This window comes from Columba livia, chromosome Z, assembly GCF_036013475.1.
Source record: "Columba livia isolate bColLiv1 breed racing homer chromosome Z, bColLiv1.pat.W.v2, whole genome shotgun sequence".
NCBI lineage: Eukaryota > Metazoa > Chordata > Aves > Columbiformes > Columbidae > Columba > Columba livia.
This window is the reverse complement of record NC_088642.1, coordinates 73,122,490-73,139,856: the sequence shown is the minus strand read 5'-3', so window position 1 is coordinate 73,139,856 and position 17,367 is coordinate 73,122,490. Positions and strand designations below refer to the sequence as shown.

Below are 17,367 nucleotides of genomic sequence, written 5' to 3'. Positions count from 1 at the left end.
CAGCGATAAGCCTCTTTGTTTCCCAGAAGAGCCATCAGAAACTGTGCAGAACCCATTCATGGAATGCTGTATTTGTTTTAAGCTTTGGTCCTGTATGAACTAAGTAGAAAATATTACAAAGTGCATACATTTTAATCTGAATTTTTAGATATAGATGAATGTGAGGAGTCTGGGCTGTGTGGTCACAATGCAAGATGCGTGAATACTGAAGGAAGCTACGAATGTCACTGCAATGATGGTTATAAATTAGAAAATGGAGAGCTTTCGTTTCATCCAGATGGGAACATAGTTTCATGCAAAGGTGAGAGTCTTTGGATGCTGTTTTTACTAGCAGGTAAAATCAGATCTTACGTGGCATAGTAGTACCTGCTCTGACCTGTGCTTTTAAGTGTGCAGGGCAGAAGCCCTCTCTGTGGATTTTGTCTGCTGTATGATTTTCCTTCTTGGATTCAGTTTCTTCCAGTAACGTCTGGGTGGTAGGGTCAACACTGCATGAGATTTTTACAGGCTTTCACCAGTGGTTCTGGTGTGCAGGATCAGAGAAGCTTAATACCATGAAGGTGACGTAATTAGTTTCTGAATAGGAAGGAAGTGTGGTATAATCCACTTGCTCATGTAATCACACTGCGTGAAGGGGAAGGGAAGAGCAGAGAAATACCTGGTAAGAGAGGTCAAACGAATGAAACAAACCTAGAGGAGAGGAATTATAAAACAATAGTTTAGCTATGTATTACATATTGTACCATGTGCACAAATAAACTGTTCTGTTTATCTTGCCATTAAAAAAAAATAAAATTTGAAGCCTTGCTCCTTTCCTCTCTAGTGCAGGTTTTCACAGATGCAAAGTGCTAGCAGTGTTAGCTGTAGCTGCCAGAGTACGTAATGAACCCAGGCATCCCAGGTGGAGGGAACTGCCTCGATTATATCCAGCTCTCTTTTCTGAACTACTGCAAGACCCGTTAATAAAGCTCACTGCCTGTAGTTCATCCATTTTTTTCTGACTGGAGTGCTCCACTTCATTATGTCAGAAGTGCTGATAACCCTGCTTATCTCACCAACTTCTCCTCCCACATGCTGTGGCAAAGTAGTGTGTCTGTACTGACAGTGTCAGTTGCAGAGTTGGACAAGGGAGACCTGTCAAGCAGCTGTGCAGAAGGAATGTAGCCTTTTTTGTGCAGGCTGGTTCAGTGAGGTGGAGGAATTGAGGGTCAGACCATTTCATTTCAGCCTGTCCACAGGGCTTCACTTTTCCTGTGCACAGAGAAATAAAGTTGTGAATAGGGGCCTGAAATTTTCCTCTGGTGTTGAAGGATCCTTAAGCCATTGCTGTAATGAGCCTGGCACATGCAAAGCACCATCACATTACAGTGTCTCCTCTTAGGTGTTGTGGGTGGCTTCAGCTGTATGCTAGTAAAGATGTAGCTCCATATCTGGGTCACTGTTTTCCTCCAGCTGTGGTCACTACAACTCTTCAACTCTAATCTTATACCCCTTTGGCGACTCCTCAGATTCATCAGTCCAGCATCCCTTAAAGTGATTGTGTGTTGTGATTTTTGTACTGTGAGATCTTTTAACTCAATCTCTTTGCAAAAATTGGATGTGGGTCCCCTCCTGAAATGGAGCATGGCTACACTGTGGGGAACTACAGCTTGCTGCCAGGAAGTGTGGTTCATTACAAGTGTGAAGAAGGGTTTTACAGCAATGAGGGAAAGTTCTCATATTGCACGTCAAATGAAACTTGGGAACCTGCCACTTTGAGCTGTAAAGGTGAAAAGAGTCTTAAATCTTTCTTAAATTCTTTATTAAATGTGTTTATGCATGGGGGAGTGTGTTTGTGAAACACAGTAGACTGTTTCCTTAATCTGAAGGATAATTTTTCAAGATTCATCTATTAGCAAAAAAAAAAAAAAAAAAAGAAAAGAAAAGAAAAAAAAAAAAAAAAAGAAAAGGAAAGAAAAAAAAAAAGATGCTGTGGCGTGGAATGACCTTACAACCCTTGAAGTTATAAGGAAGGTATGCATTTATTTACAACGCCGGACACACAGGGAATCATTTCACCTAACGTGTGTGTAAAATTACAGTGGCTGTGAGTTTGGTTAAATGCAATGAAGTGTTACATATTCATGAAAGGAACGTCTATACATATTCATAACCTGTCCCCGAGAAGGCGGTTCATATTACAATGAGTTCCGGGAGACCATTTCCACAGTCTCCACCTCTGGCTCCTCCTGGTTGCAGCTGCACAGTGATCGTGGACCCAGGTCCTCTTTCTCTGTACACGGTCACCTTTGGTCCAGTGTGATGAGTTGGTTAGGTCTCAGACTGCTCAGTTGGTTAAAACTGGCGTATCTTCTGTCCTGTGCCCAAGTTTCTGTAATCTAGGTCACCTAAGGATGCACCAAGGATGCAACCAAGGATTATTATTTTTGCAAGGTGTCAGTGAAGTCCTGTTTTTCGTACAGTGAGTTACACAGAGTTAAGCAAGGCTAGGCAATAGTGATGTGTGTTAAAGGGTTAGTTCTCTAAGTGTCTTTAGTGATGTGGGGTAGGGTTAGCTCTTTAAGTGTTAGTTACTAAGTGTTAATAACTTAGTTGTCAATTCACTGTATCAATGCCACCTCTTCTTGTTAGTGTAATAACATTTTTGATGACGGTCCTTGCATTTTTGCAGACACTACAGCATGTCCTTCTGCCTGTGAACCAGGGCCTAGAAAACTAGATTTCTGTAGCATTTCATGGGACAGGCCACTGAGTTAGAAGGCATTAGTTGACCTCTCATGAAAATAACAATTTTGTGAAGCTTTTCTTAAAACTGACTGTAGATGCAGAGGAGAGGAATCACACCACCCCTCATCTCTGAATTGCCTTATTTTTTAAGAGCATTCATGCAAGAGTAAACAGGTTCACATCTCTGAAGTGTAAAGTCTCCTGTGAGGATCTTTAAAACTTGCACTTGCTTTGGTGTTTTTTTGCCCATCCTGTTGAAATATTGCTACTTACAAGTGCAGGATTTTGTGTTCCTATGACTAGTTAGAAAGTCTGTGTGTTAGTTAAATGACACTTGAAGTTCTAGCTAACAGAAGCTACCCTCTGTATAACAATTCTACAGGGGAGAATTGTCATTCTGAAAATTATCACTAAAGTGAGGAGTGTTCCTTCTAAAAATTATTAAAGCTCTCTTCTCTCTCTTTTTTCTCATTTTCTTTTTTTTTTTTTTTCTTTGAGAAGGAGGTAGAAGTGTAACACTTGTACATGTGTCTAGGGGAAGTGAATAAATTAGAATAAGGATGCTAAATCAGTGTGGCTGGGAGAAGTGAAATATTAAAGATACCAGAAAATTTGTAAGAAAGAAAACATAAGACATTTTGAGACCAAATTATTGGCATAAAAAAAATAATTGAAATAATAATTTTTTAACCAAAATAAATAAAGGACAATGAATTCCAAAACAGAAACGAAGTGCCCAAAGTGTAAAGAGGTCCCCAAAGAAAGCTTGTGGAATGCAGTCCTTGTGAGTTGTTTTGATACGCTTTGTACATTTGGTTTTTATTAATATTTTTTAGTGCTCGCTTTCTCGTGTGATTTTTTAATTTCTACAATCTAACAGTAGGTCAGGTTGGAGTTTCTGAGCACATCTTTCGTGGTTAACTGAAACAAAATACATCAAACACCAAGAAACTGCCTATGAGTCTGAAATGACAAACTTATTTCCCCTTTGTATTGCAAGCTCTTTTCCTGGATTTCAGTTAGGACTTCCCTTTTTGTAAAACCAGCATGTCTGACTCTTTTTTTTTTTTTAATATTAGTGAGGGCACCTTTAAACAGATCTTTAAACTCTGAGAGTTTCCCTGATATGTCTTTATTGCTAAATTAAGTATTTCTCATGACCAGGTGTAAAGTTTTATAATCATTTTTAGGGAAATTAATAAATTTGTCTTTTGTTTACTGTCCTATGGTAATTTAGGAGTTTATTTTTTGTAGTCATGATAAAACTGGTAATTGAAAGTAGATCAAACTTGGCAAGATGTGTGACCTAACATCAGGTTACTGTAAGTGGAGCAGATCCCCCTTTTTTATTTGAACATAAGTGTATGAATGTAACATGCCTTTAGAGAGTACAGCTTCCCTTGAGTATCATTAAAAATTGTCTTGAGGTGAAAAGTCAGATAGTTTAGTGGGAAGATGTGATGTATGTGACAAGGAGTAGTTAAACTATTGAACATCAGTGTTGTGTCATGCTAACATGAAAGCCTTTTTGATGGTACCTTACTTTTAAAAAAATAGACATTACATCAAAGAAAATACTTTTCTGTGCTGCTTGACTTATTTGTTTTATGCATTTGTAAATGACAACTCAGTATGTTTTTAAACAGAGCAACTATTGCAATGTGTTTTGAACACCATGTTAGACTATGTCTTTAGCAGGAAACTTTTGTACTGTATGTTTTAGCCTTTTCTGTGTTTCTACGTGTTCTAGTCCTCGTGCACTTTGGCTTCCTAAAGGCAGTTTCTGCTTGTCTGCCTCCCTTTGACTGTTACTCACTGCAAACAGTATCAGACCAATTTGCCACCTTTGTAAAAGCAGGAGAATCTTAAAGATTGAAAACAAAACAGGGCATTTTCTGTATACTAGCAGCTAGGCTGAGGAAGGAGTCACAGGTCTATCACGCCATACTGAGAGAAAGGCAGAGAGAAGTCATTTTATTTGGAGGCGGCTGTGGAGTAGCTGTAACACCCTCAGTCACGGTGTGGATGTTGCAGAGGACATCAGGGACTGCTGGATTACCACGGGGAAGAGGGTCAGTTGATGACGACGAAAGAAATTCTCATGCGAGTGCAGCTGTCATTACTTCTGCTGCTTGATAAACAAGTTTCTCTTCCTCTTTCTTCCTTTCCCTAGGTGTGGATTGTGGGTTTCCACCTTCTGTTTTACATGCACATCCAGCATCTGTAAATGAGACTACATATGGAAGTGAAGTTACTTACAACTGTGTTCATGGTTACTTTATTGCAAGTGGTAATCAGACTGCAGTCTGCAATGCGAAAGGACAATGGGATGGTACTGATTTGGTGTGCAAAGGTAAATCAAATCTGCTTTCAGGTTTGTTTAGCATAGTGTTTCAGCCACCATAATAAATAGGAGTCATCAGTTAGGGATTTTGTCTTTGGGCATTTAGTTTATACAGTTTTTGGGCATATTAAGTTCAGTTGCAAACCAAAAGCCATATATTAAACAGCATTTTTTATCTGTGTTGCTAATGAAGTTGCAATAAGTTGTTAAAAGTTAACATACTAAGAACACAAGCCCGATGCATGTTAGACGTTGGGTTTTCCCTGAGTTGAATATTCAGCCTAAATTGCTGCCATTTTCTAACTCAGTATCTACTCTGTGCTTGAAGCCACTACTCGGGATTTGAACCACTCTTAGCAGTTAGCATCCCCTTAAAATCCTGATATTCAGACTGTTTCCAGTTTCAAACTATCATTGCTTAAGCATGCTATTGTTACTTGACAGGAGTTATACATCCCTTTTGTTATTATGAATGGGAAGAATGTAGCCTAACAAGTTCTTTGGTAAGAAGAAACATAAAGGTACATTTAAAAAAAAGTATTTTGGCCAACAAAATTTCTAGCGTATTATTACTCTGAGTTCATAATTATTAGTTAATGTGAGGTCAGGATAATTACAGTCTTTAGTCAGTTTTTACATTGGCACAACTTCACCTTTCCATTCACTGGATAATATCTTTTGAGCTTGATCCAGAGGGTTTGAGTATTGTGTTCACTGCAACCAAGTGTAGTAATTTTTTTGCTTATGCCATGTCTGTGTTGCAATCACTCTTCACTTTTAGAATCTTTAATATTCTGGGTTACTAGTGTAAATAGCAGGTTCGCTACTTCTGCATTTTTACTTTTCAATCTGATTACAGGATGACCATGGGCAGATAGCTCAAGTCAAGCAGCATTTTTTTTAAATTTCATTACATACTGTCCTTCTATAAGTTAAACATGTTAATTTCATGTGCATTAGTAATTCTAAAGCTTGTTCTTGATCTAATAGATACATACTGTCATACACATTGGGATATGAAAATGAAGGTAGTCATGATGGTGGATGTATTGCCTGTTGCAAGACATATGTTTATCTTTAGAAGTTGTACAGGTCATAATTGTATACACTTTGGTTTTTACTTATTTGTTTTCCTTTGAGAAGAATTTCAGAATTGCTTAAGATTATCCATTAAACAGTTCAAAGCACTTTTTTTCTGCATATAAGCTTTAGTGAAGGTAAGATTTTAATTATGTAGTTTGCTTCTTATAAATGAAATGAAGAATCTTTTATTGGGCTATAATGTTTATTGTGGATTTGAAAAGAGATTTTAACCCTAACAGTATTCTTCCATTGATTTGATCTTTACTCTTTATTCTTTTTTGTTGCCTAATTTTATTATGAAACTCCAGAAAACAACTGACCAAATGAATTCATTTATAAGTGCATTACCTCAGCTTTCTAATTAAGTCCAAAGCAGTCTGAAGAATCCATCTTATTTTCCCCCAGGAGTGCTCTTTCTGCTTGTCCATAGCAGCTGCTCCTTTTTTTTTTTTTCAAAGCTTGAATTAAATCCACTAGCAAAGGAATATAACCTTCATGCTCTTCTTTCATGCCACTGCTTGGACCATGTGTTGTTTTTCAGGTCTGTTGTTACTAATGATAGGTATAGATCCATTTGTGAAAATTTGCATAGAGATCCTTGTTCTCCATTTTTAAACAGGACACTATTTAATTTTATCATCTTGAAGGATAAATGTTCCACCCTGCTAGAAAGTGTCCAGTCACAAAATTCTTGTTTCCAAATGGCTGACCTGACTATGAAGTGAAGTCTCTATGAAGTGAAAAAAGGTGGAGTGTTAGATGCCGGGACAATTTAACTCTCTTGAACACTTTGATACACCTTGCCTGTTTTCATTTTCAGGTTTTGCCATCCTGTTTTTTTTCCATTTCAGAAATAGACTGTGGCAAACCTTTCCTGATTCCACACACAGAAATGATCTGGGACAACTCTACAACTTTATGGAGCAGAGTGTACTATAAGTGTGAAGAAGGATATTATTTTAATGGAGACAAGAATTTTTCAGAATGCAGAATAGATCAGTCATGGGAGAATATTACATACATATGCAAAGGTAAATATTACTGCAGGAAGTTGCAGTGGGGTGTGCTATTTAAATAGTTTGTCATTCCTGTTGCGAAGGTAGGAACAGGAGGAAGGATGAAGGCAAGAAATCTGTAATTTATAGTGTAGGGAACATGGTGGTACTTTTGGATGAAAGAGTGACGGAAGAGAATATTAGCCATACAACAATTTCTAGTGGATGCCTCAGATCTTTCTATGGCTGTCTTGCTTTTTGTTTCAAAAAGAAAGGGACTAATGAAGCTAGAGTTTCCTTGCTGCACTGAGAACGTCCAGCTTTAAAAGACAGGGGAACATCACCAGAGGAGCAGAAGACATTTAATGACATTTTGTTGTGGGCCTGGTACTGTAAAGTGCGGTGTGATGAAAGTGGGTGCAATGGAATTCAAAACTCCTTTTCCCTTTTTTTTTAATTCTCTCACAATGCCCAAAGTAAAATTTGTTCATGGTTGCCTTTCTAGTCTGGATCTAGTTGTCTGAATTTCAGCCTAGAAGGATTTTCTTATGTAAGAGTGAGTCCTGTGAAAGGAGGTCTCTAATGAAGGTGTTGTCATACTGTGAGCTTGGAGATAGGATGTACTGACATTCTAATAATACCAAAAACCCAACATATGTTTTGGACTATGGCTGTTGTGCTCCTTTGTGTTGTGCTCCTTGGGTGTCCTTAGAAAGTGGTGTCACAAGATAGTTCTATGACTATGCATCTCTTGTTCTTAAGTAGCAGTGCTGTCTTTTGCAGATGGTAACGTTCCTGTAGCTTTGCGACATCCATGTGTTTTTCAAAAGAACTGGAAGTGTGTCTTTGACTGCTACCACTTCACAGACCGAGCCTTTACACAAAGAGTTGCCACTTGATGCCTCTCTGCCTCACTTGATGTCTTGAGCATTCACTGCGAATATAAAACACATGACATCATATAAAATCAGCAGCAGATAAGCAGTTGTCTCACTTTTTATAGTGCCCTGATAAAATGGAACTGCTGTTCTTAGAAGTCATAATTCGTATTTCATTTAGGCAATTTGCATAGCTGTACTTTCTGAGTTGGTTTTGAAGCCGGCGTTGTGTAGAGTGGCTAAGTTAATCAGGTATGTCAGTCTTCGCAGTGCTGAGACTTCTGTCTTGAGCACTCTGAAGCTTTGAAGGGCCTGAACCTGCAGACTGCACTCACAGGATTACCATGGATTTCAGCCAAGAGCTTTCCCAGAGGCAAAAATGTAGACTCCAGCTCTAGCTGTTGGATCAGAGGGCCAAAAATGTCAGAGCTACAGTCAAGTATAATGGAAAGAACTTTTAAAAATAGCCTAACTAGTCCAAGCTCCTTTGGAAAAAAAAAATCATGGATAGGAAATTAATACAGGGTCTTCAGCTTCTTAACTTCTACATTTTTCACACTGATTAGATGTATCAAATTCATTTCAAATTAAATGAAATTTCAGTTTCAGTAATGATACCTTTCAGATGTGTATGATCTTTAAGGTATGTGTAATTAATCAGTAATTCCACTTAAAATGAAAGAAAATAATGTAGCATTCCAGAATAATTTATGATAGAAGTCAGAAAACCATTTGTCTTTTCCTACTTGCTGATAAACCTCATTAGAAGTAAGGAAGCTAAGAATTTTCCCTGAGCATGTTCCCTTTGGCCAGTTATCACTTCTATATTTCTTAGGCAGTGATTGCTGCAGAATGTCCTTTATTTGCGTTGCCTGTTGGGGTATATGGTAAATGTGTATGTGTGTATGTAAGTATATTTAATAGTAGTTGGTTTTAATAACAAAATTCTTTTTACTGAGAGATGCTGATTGGATTAAGCTGTCAGCAGTGAAGTCTGGCAATAGTCATCTGGATAAGACTTCCTTTCCCAACCCCTGATATGCATACATAAACTCAAGAGGCTAAAGTGCAGAGAACATACAGCAATGAAATGCCTGCTGTCCAGTATACTTAGTGTGTGAGTCAGGACATTCTGTATAGCTTGTCCTGGAAGAACTTATTTTTTCCCCGTGGAGCAGGAATGCGTGGTTTCATTTATATTAATTGCAGAAATGGTGTGCTATTATCCCAGGGACACATTGTGTTGAGCTCTGGTGGGATATCATGGTAAATTTGCAAAGCTTTTTTCAGAGTGAAAACAAGATCCCCTTGCGGGAATAATGTTTCAGTTTGTTTCAGAGAAGGGCTTTGGCTACAAAGCATTGTAGCATGCAGTGGTACAACGCAGCCTGAAACAAAAAGCTTGGTTTTCCCATTGTGAGTTTCAGAGGAGAAATTGTCAACCTGAGCTTTTTTGGTAGTAATATTTACCTGAGAGAGGTTGTTCTCTGTGTGGGCTCAAAATGGGACATAAGGTAATATAAGACTTAGGGTTGCACTTTTTATTAAAGTGAAAATTCTAAAACGAAGCCTTCCCACTCTTATTTTAATTCTTTAGTGGATTCCACAGATAAGTTTGTTGTGGTTTTGTTTTTTGTTTTTTGTTTTTGTTTTTTTTTTTTTTAATTTATTGTGTCTGTAAGAGGGCCAGGAAAAAGGTGAATTGTGTTTTCGCTATCTGATATCTGCACTTGCAAGTGGCACATTGTGCAATGTATATTGTGAGCCTTTACCAAATCCATGAAGAGCATCACTCTGAGAAGGGCAGGGAGAGGAACTGGAGGGTGTCTGAAATGAAAAAGTGTGAATTAGTTGGTTTCATCTTTCACTGAGCTTGGACACAAGTGTTTTGAAAGTAAAAGGTCAGAAGGGCTAACACAAATGTGCTAGGAAAACCTTTTCCCCTTGTAATATGTGTAGATTGCGTATGTGCATGCATATACAGAGAGAGAGAGCTTAACTTCTGAGAGCATCTTTCTTGGGCATCCAGGGAAAGTTACAATAAATTACGGTGAATTGAGTGCTTATGGAGATGCCTATTAATACCATGTGCAGCTCTAAAACTATTTTTGGTACTTTTTCCAATCTTCTTCACAGTTGTGAAGGGGTCAGTTAGTGCACAGAAGGGACAGTGTCTGATGCAGTTTTTAATGTTAAATGGATAATTGTTAGGTAGATTTTGGGGGTAAATAGTCCCTTTACCTACTGCAGCTCTCTTCATCCTGTTTGCAGAGTACTCCCTTCTACTATTCATCAAGCTTGTTGCAATTTCCCAGGCTCACGTCCTAGAGATATCCTTCTCATGGAGATGTTTTTCACAGTATCTGATATATCCTTTCCATAACAATTGGCTCTAGTCTCAGCTATAAGCACATAGACTGGGTTGGCTGCTGCTCATTATTCTGATCCTAGAAAACTCCTACTCTATGTCTGTTTTCTTTGGAGATTGTTAGTATTCAGTGTATTTAGCAGCTCTTGGTGTGGGTAGCAACAATATTTTGTCATAGGAAAAACAGTTTGTCCAGTTTCCTTATTTTTATCCAAAGCAAATACAAATCTGCATTAAAGAATTACGGTGTTTAAGTAAGTCTCCAGTACCACTCTTATTATTACAAATGCATTTATTAAAGTGTTTTTTGATGTATTAAGTGAAATATTGTCCTCACAAAAGAAGCAGCTGCAGCATAGGTGTGGGAAAAGTTCATGGATATGTGAAAAGGCTGGAGGACTGAGTGAATCTGGCCTGCATGGAAAAGTAATGCACATTATTGGTAAAGTATTCCAAAATTCTGGCAGTGGGAAAGGGAAAACTGACCTCTGTGTGCCTTTAATGCTGGGCCTGACAGCACAGCAATCTTACCAGTCAGTTGTGAGAGGCTTCCAAAATAGTGTTAGGCAGTAAGTGGTGTCAGCACATTGCAAGCTTCGTGTACATGGTGTCCAGAGGAGATGACAACCCAGTCCCAATGTATTGCGAATCTGGAACTCAAGTAGGGAAAAATAATCCTTCTTCACACCAGTGCATGTTCCATCTGATTCTTAGCTTGGAGCTTCTGTGTCCTAACTTTTCGTGTGCATCCTCTTTTTCATGTTACCTCTTACTAAAAGCAGTGTGAATTGCATTTAATCCAACAGCTTATTCCAATCAGCATCTTTCACAAAACGTTAATTTTCTGTTTCAGAATGCTTCATTTTTCTGTGTTGTGACTCCCCATCCACAAGTAGGGTTTAGCTGCATACCTTGACACCTTGAAACTTTGTTGAAATAGTAACATGAAACTCGGTTATTGTGGTAGTGAGGAATACCTTCAAAGCATCAAGAAAATAAGGTATTAGTAGGTTTTGAGCCTTTTCCCAGAAAATTGATGCTTTATTGAAAATTGGAATGGATGAAGAGGTCAGAGGATACTTGCTTCAGAGATTTGAGGGTTTGGAAGGAAGTCTGGTTTGATTAATAGGTCCAGAGAAGGCATAGCAGATTGTACACACTGTGTACTTTAAAACATCGCAGAGGAGGAAAAGAATTCTTTCTTAATGTGAAAGAAAACAACTTGAAAAAATTCAAAAGCAAAATCTGGATCTAGTCTGGAATAAACAGAGCAGGATCATCCTTCAGGTGTAATTTAACTGTAGATTTGCGAGGAAGATAATTTCCCTGCAATGGAGAGTGTCTATCTAATTAGTCTCTCTTTATTCAGAGTTGTTTTCCCTTTGCTTCCACTTTCCATTCTTCCCCTATGCTTTGACCATATTTCCAATGACTTATTTCCCCTCTAGCTGGAATCCTCTGGGATGTCAGTTTTTACATCCTCACTTGTACAATACTAGGTGATAAAGAAAGACAGCTGGAATGTTTCTATGGTGGCAGCACTGTCCTAATTTTTATTCACATCCATGTGTAAATAATTCATGTCAACCACGATGATCTTGATAGAAAAGGTGTCACTCATGTGTGGGCATTGATTCAAAACCTGTGGTTCTGTAGGAATAAGAACCCCATCAAACAGTTAAGATAATTGTAGTAATAAATGACAAGGATCTTCTGTGCCTTAGTTTTTGTAAAGGCCTAATTTGGTACATTAAATCCAGACATCTGGTAATTTATTTAACTGCCTGGAAAAACACAGGTGGAGCCTGTGTTAAGGGGGTTGCTACTTAAATTGAAGTGATGCAACACAGTGACAGCTAAACAAATGTGTAGCGTTTTGCAGGCTATTTAGGTGTTTGTTTGTTTTGAAACCAAATTAATAGTCAGTTTGTGATAGCAAATACCCGTCTTGAAACCTCTTTCAGCTGCTGAGTAGATCATGTGCATTTCTGATCTCAGCCCATCTAATCCTGTCTAGTCTGACACCCTTTATCGATAGATCTTTCCTTTGTAAGTGTGCTCACAATTGCATCTCATATTTTTGTCCGTCTGGTACAATACATGAATTACTCTGCTCCTGATTATCTCATAGTAACACTGCTAGACCAAAGGAAGTAGTAAATCATTAGCTTTCTGTCTGCTCCTTCCTGCATGACTGTCTCTGCCTGCAGTTTTGCTGCTTCCTTGTGGATTTTCTACGTGTAAAATTTCAGGCTGAAGGTGAAAACCTGCTGAAATTTTGCAATGCTAGTTGAACTGGAAGCAAGTATGTTACTTAAAATGTGAAAACCTGTGCTACTCTCAAATATATGTCTTTTTAAAATAAATTCCATATATACTTCGGAAAGCTATTGTGCATGAGGACTTTGCCTGTATGCTATGGAGCAGGTACCTTGAAATAGTTTGAGCAGAAGTTCTCTTTGAAATGTTGTTTGCTGTCATATAATTTGTGTATCTGAACATATGTGTGGTGCATGTTAGTAGCAGATGGCATTTGCTGCATCATTCACAGTTTACACAGAATTGAGCAGGCAAAACATACCAAAAATAGGTAATGTGGGGATTTTTCTTTCCCCTAAATTGCATGTATATGTGGGGATTGGTGGGAAGAGGTCAGCAAGTGGATGTGCAGATGTGAGTGCTCTCTAAGCGACTTGCAGAAGAAGAAATGTCAGATTTGAGCTTATTCTATCTGCTTTCTGGTAAATACTGTTTTTTCGTGCAAGTTCAAAAATACTTCACTGATAAGACATGTCTCAAGTTGAGGTCAGTGGTAGTCAAGTGCTCTTTCAGCTGAGGAGGAGTGGACTGTATATGTGGAAGAAGTCATGTGGCTTTAATAACTGTTTAAACATAGAGCTGTTAGTGTGTTATATTTTTCCTGAATCAGCAAATAATAACAATGAGTGCTGGGACCTGAACTCACAGAGACTGATAAGTGAAGGAATAAGGCTGCACAGCCAAGGGCTAAGGCAGAAGAGCATGGCAATACAGGCATTTATGCACTGCCAGTAATTACTGTAAAGATTTTCCCACACACTCAAGCACCGAGAGTGGCCCTCCTTTCTAGCAGAGCTTTTGCAAGTGGAGTAAAAAGGCTGAGACCTTCACTTGTTTTCCTTCTTAGAATTAATTTCTTTGGCTTTTATAGCACTATTTCTCCCCCTCCAGTGCTCACTGGCACTGTTGAATTACTTTGTTGCTTGCTTTTTATGGTTTCCCATTTCTGTCCTGTTTACCAGCACCTGTTTTTCCTGGCTAACAGCCAGATGCTATTTGCATCTCTCTACGCTCTCCCAGATTTGCCTTTCAGTATTTGACTTCTCCAGGATCTTTTTCCACCTGTCTGCTCTGGTCTCCAGGCATTTACACATTGGTCGTTTCTAGGACCCTTCCCTTAGGACAGGAGGGAGATTGTGAGGGTGATGTGGAGGTCAGTGGAGCAGCAGTGGCATCCAGTGGCCTTCTCGGTTAATCACAAATTGAAATTTCTAATGCTGAAGTATGATGAAGTCAAGGGTCTTCACTTCTCCCACCTCATTTGTGAGTCAATGAAAGCTGTTGATCAAAATCAGATATGTTGAAGATCTGGCTGACGCTGTCTGCCAAGACATTGCACTGAGGCCAGGTGTGTATAGTGCGTTTGACACCAGGAATTCCCAAGCTCTGGAAGTCACTGGCACCATTAGATTTTACAGGAGAACTAATCTGTCAGGGAACCTGTTTCTCTCTATATGTGAGAATAGTTTTCACAGAGATACCTTTGTGCTGTTATTGGATACTGTGTTTATGCTACAGGGATTAATGTTAAACCAAGCACTTACTGTACGTTATCCAAACAGAGCTGGGATCAGTAACAGGGAGGAAAATCAGACCCCTCAGGAAGCCCAGGACTTTGCTGTGGTGTTCGATTTGTGCATGTTACAGCTTTTCAGCCTCTCACTCCTGCTCATTTAGAGCGGAAACTTGTAAGAAAAAGTCTGCCAGCTATTCTGTGTATGTGTGGTAAGTGCATGGTGGCCTTGTCCTTCTTGAAGTTCAGAAAGCAAGACAGAAAAATTGATGTTGTTAGAGAAAAAAATGCTGCTAGGTTTGTCTTCTTCCCTCCAAGGAGGCCACTGCATAAGATTTCTTTCCTTGGCTGAATACGTGGCATAATAACTTTCTTGTTGTTTGCTGCTTTATTTTGCTTTATTTTTTTTACTGACTATTTTATGAACTTACGAATCCAGTGCCTGATTTTATTGCTGAGCAATCTCAGCAATGACTCTTTTTCCTTTCTTGTTACTCATTTTAATTCAGATCTTGTGGATTTGCAAACATTTTCTCTCTAGCCGTGCCCTAATGATTTGTTTTTGCCATCTGGCCTTTTAATAGAAGTATATCTGATTCGAAGAATACAACAACTGAAGATACTCTTTAGCTCTGTGTTGGTACAGAAGTCAGTAATCTGGAGTTTTTAGACATTGTTGTGAAACAAATAATGAATACAATTAATCACAAAGCCATTTGTAAGGACATTTGTTTTAGAGGACATGCAGATTAATGTCTTTTTCTTCTGTTCTGTTCTGTTTAATGGCAGTTTGGAATAGAGGATTTAAAATTAGTTGGGAGTTAAACTGCTCTAGTGAGTGAGGCATCTATTTGTTGAATATGTGGAGATGGAGATACTAGGAAAGTTTTATGATAGTTTTACTAATCAGAAGAAAGGAAAAAGAAAATACAGTGCTTCAAAATACAGAATCAGGTACAATTTGGTTCTAACTAACTGCCCACATGTAGGAAGTGTAGAGACTATCAATGTACTTGTATATTTCAGTGACAGCATCATGTTCATGTGCTACAACGGGGCCTCTGTGGAATGGTTAATGATGTTTACATATGGAAGAAGAGCTTTTTGAGATAAACTGAAAAGTCATTAGATTAAAAGAATTTAAATTGTTCTACTTTAAAACGCAAGCCTAGCAAAGTATTTTGTTTTCATTAATCATAGCAGTGTATGTAATGCTGGCTGTGTTTTTATGGACTTCACAGTCATTAGTTCAGAACATGTTTCTTCAGTTGGCCTTTTATTTTAATTTCAGGACTCAACACAGTTAAAGGAAAACTTACTAAATTCTGCCTACCTTGTTTTATTTTTTCCTGTTTGAAACAACAACAAAAACCAACACCAAAACAGAGAAAGAGGAAGAAATAGGCAAGTGCTCCAAACATATTAAGATTTGCATGAGAAATAGTAACTGTTTTCATTCTATTATTACATTTTTGCTCACAGAGGAGGAATTATTCAGTAATTTGTCCATATTCAATGAAACATGTGTGAAGTGGCAAAGGAAAACTGGAAGACTGGGAGTTCAGGAAACATACACAGTAAGTGGAACTGTATGTGAGTCTGGGACTAGCTTTATCCTGGTTAATTTGGGTGAGTGAGCAGTGGAGATTTGTTTTGTGGGTTTTATTTTTATGGTAATTTGTCTCCCTCTTGTCAGTGAACTGCCTAGAAGCCTGAAGGTGTCTGGGTTAGAAAAGAAACAAATTCAAGTCCTATAGTTGAGTGAAAAACTTAAAAGCTATTGGGTTCCCATTCCAGTAAACACTGGAACATAAACAAATCATCTGCTTGAAACTATAAGAAGAATTTCAGCACAAGTTTATGTTTTTAGTGAAGGTTTGTGGTAGAGCTAAGGTCACGTTCACATAGAAAACATTGCAAAGCTTGGGCTTTGTCCCTATCTGCGATACAAACATTTCAAGTAAACAGTGTATCGTTTGCAGATACTGGATGTAACTTGTTTTAGAAATACAAGGTATTTTGAAATACCATGCCTTGCTCAAGACATTTAACCATCTTATATTTGAACATTTCAGAACTGTTTTTCATAGCAGTTGAAAGCCACCTCGGTAACTACTTTTTCAACTTTTTTTTTTTTTTCCCCCTCTATAAACATAAGAGTCAAGATATAAATTCTCAGCAATTAATAGTTCAGTCAGTGTTACTGGAAGCCAAAACAATATGATAAGCATTTGCATGTTTGGAGAATGACAGCACCCAAGAAAGGTCATTTTTTAATTGTGTACAAACAGGGAAAAGATAAAAAGTTTTTTTTTTTTAGGATCTCCAAGAGGGATAGTTTAATGTGGAAAATATGTTTCAAGGTTGTGTGATAATTTGGGAAAACAACCTGTCTTTCTTCTCCTTTGTTACAAACCAATGTGTTTTTAGTGTGACTGCTTTTATTGAACACTACTGAGATAGAAAAAACAAGTTCCAAGTTAGCAAAACAGTTCAAAACAAGTGCTTTTCATGTACCCAGTCATAACAGGCAAGCTATGGATCCCTGGTGTAATGTGCTCTGTGCATGGGTTTTTGTCTGAATTCAGCTATCTGCAGGACACTTAAGAATAATGAAAACGTAGGATAATGTAGGTACAGAGTGTATGCAGTAAAGTTCAGAACACAGTCTGGACTGTCTTGAGCTCAACTGGATGAGTTTTGTCTGTCCATCTCATACAAACGACAGGTTTCTGTTTCACTGCAACAGCACGATCTTAGGGAAGCTTGTCTTTTACTTTTGTTTGGCATTCAGTCTTACGACTGCTTCTGCAAGGGAGGGAAGAAAAGCTAGAAAAAAAAGAACAGAAAGTAGCAAGCAGATGTAGTTTCCATCTGTGTGCTGTAAACAAGAAAGAATATTTACTTACACCTTACTATTTGTGTTGGAGTTGTTTGTGGGGTCCACATTATAGATTCCTTCTGTTCATTGTTGAAATATATGAAAAAATGTTAATTTTAACAGCCAGAATAAATTAAAAATCTAATTTATTAAACCATCCTGTTGCACCAAAAAGGTCAGTCACAAGCCTATTTTCTTGATTGAGATTACATTCTAAAAAAGATGTAATCCTAGGTTTCTAAGGCTTAATTGAACTAGC

The 17,367-nt window shown here is 38.1% G+C and overlaps 1 protein-coding gene across 4 annotated transcripts in view; it reads left to right on the top strand.

The window, feature by feature from the left end:
* The window catches only part of SUSD1 (sushi domain containing 1), a 44,789-nt gene that overhangs the window by 4,099 nt on the left and 23,323 nt on the right, over window positions 1-17,367 (top strand). For 3 of the 4 annotated variants that reach the window (XM_065046367.1, XM_065046363.1, XM_065046365.1), the window contains exons 4-7: window positions 149-301; window positions 4,901-5,080; window positions 7,006-7,185; window positions 15,710-15,804. In XM_065046367.1, the coding sequence (XP_064902439.1) occupies window positions 149-301; window positions 4,901-5,080; window positions 7,006-7,185; window positions 15,710-15,804 (608 nt within the window). The remainder of the gene's footprint in view (window positions 1-148; window positions 302-4,900; window positions 5,081-7,005; window positions 7,186-15,709; window positions 15,805-17,367) is intronic. The other variant, XM_065046366.1, reaches the window with a different exon arrangement.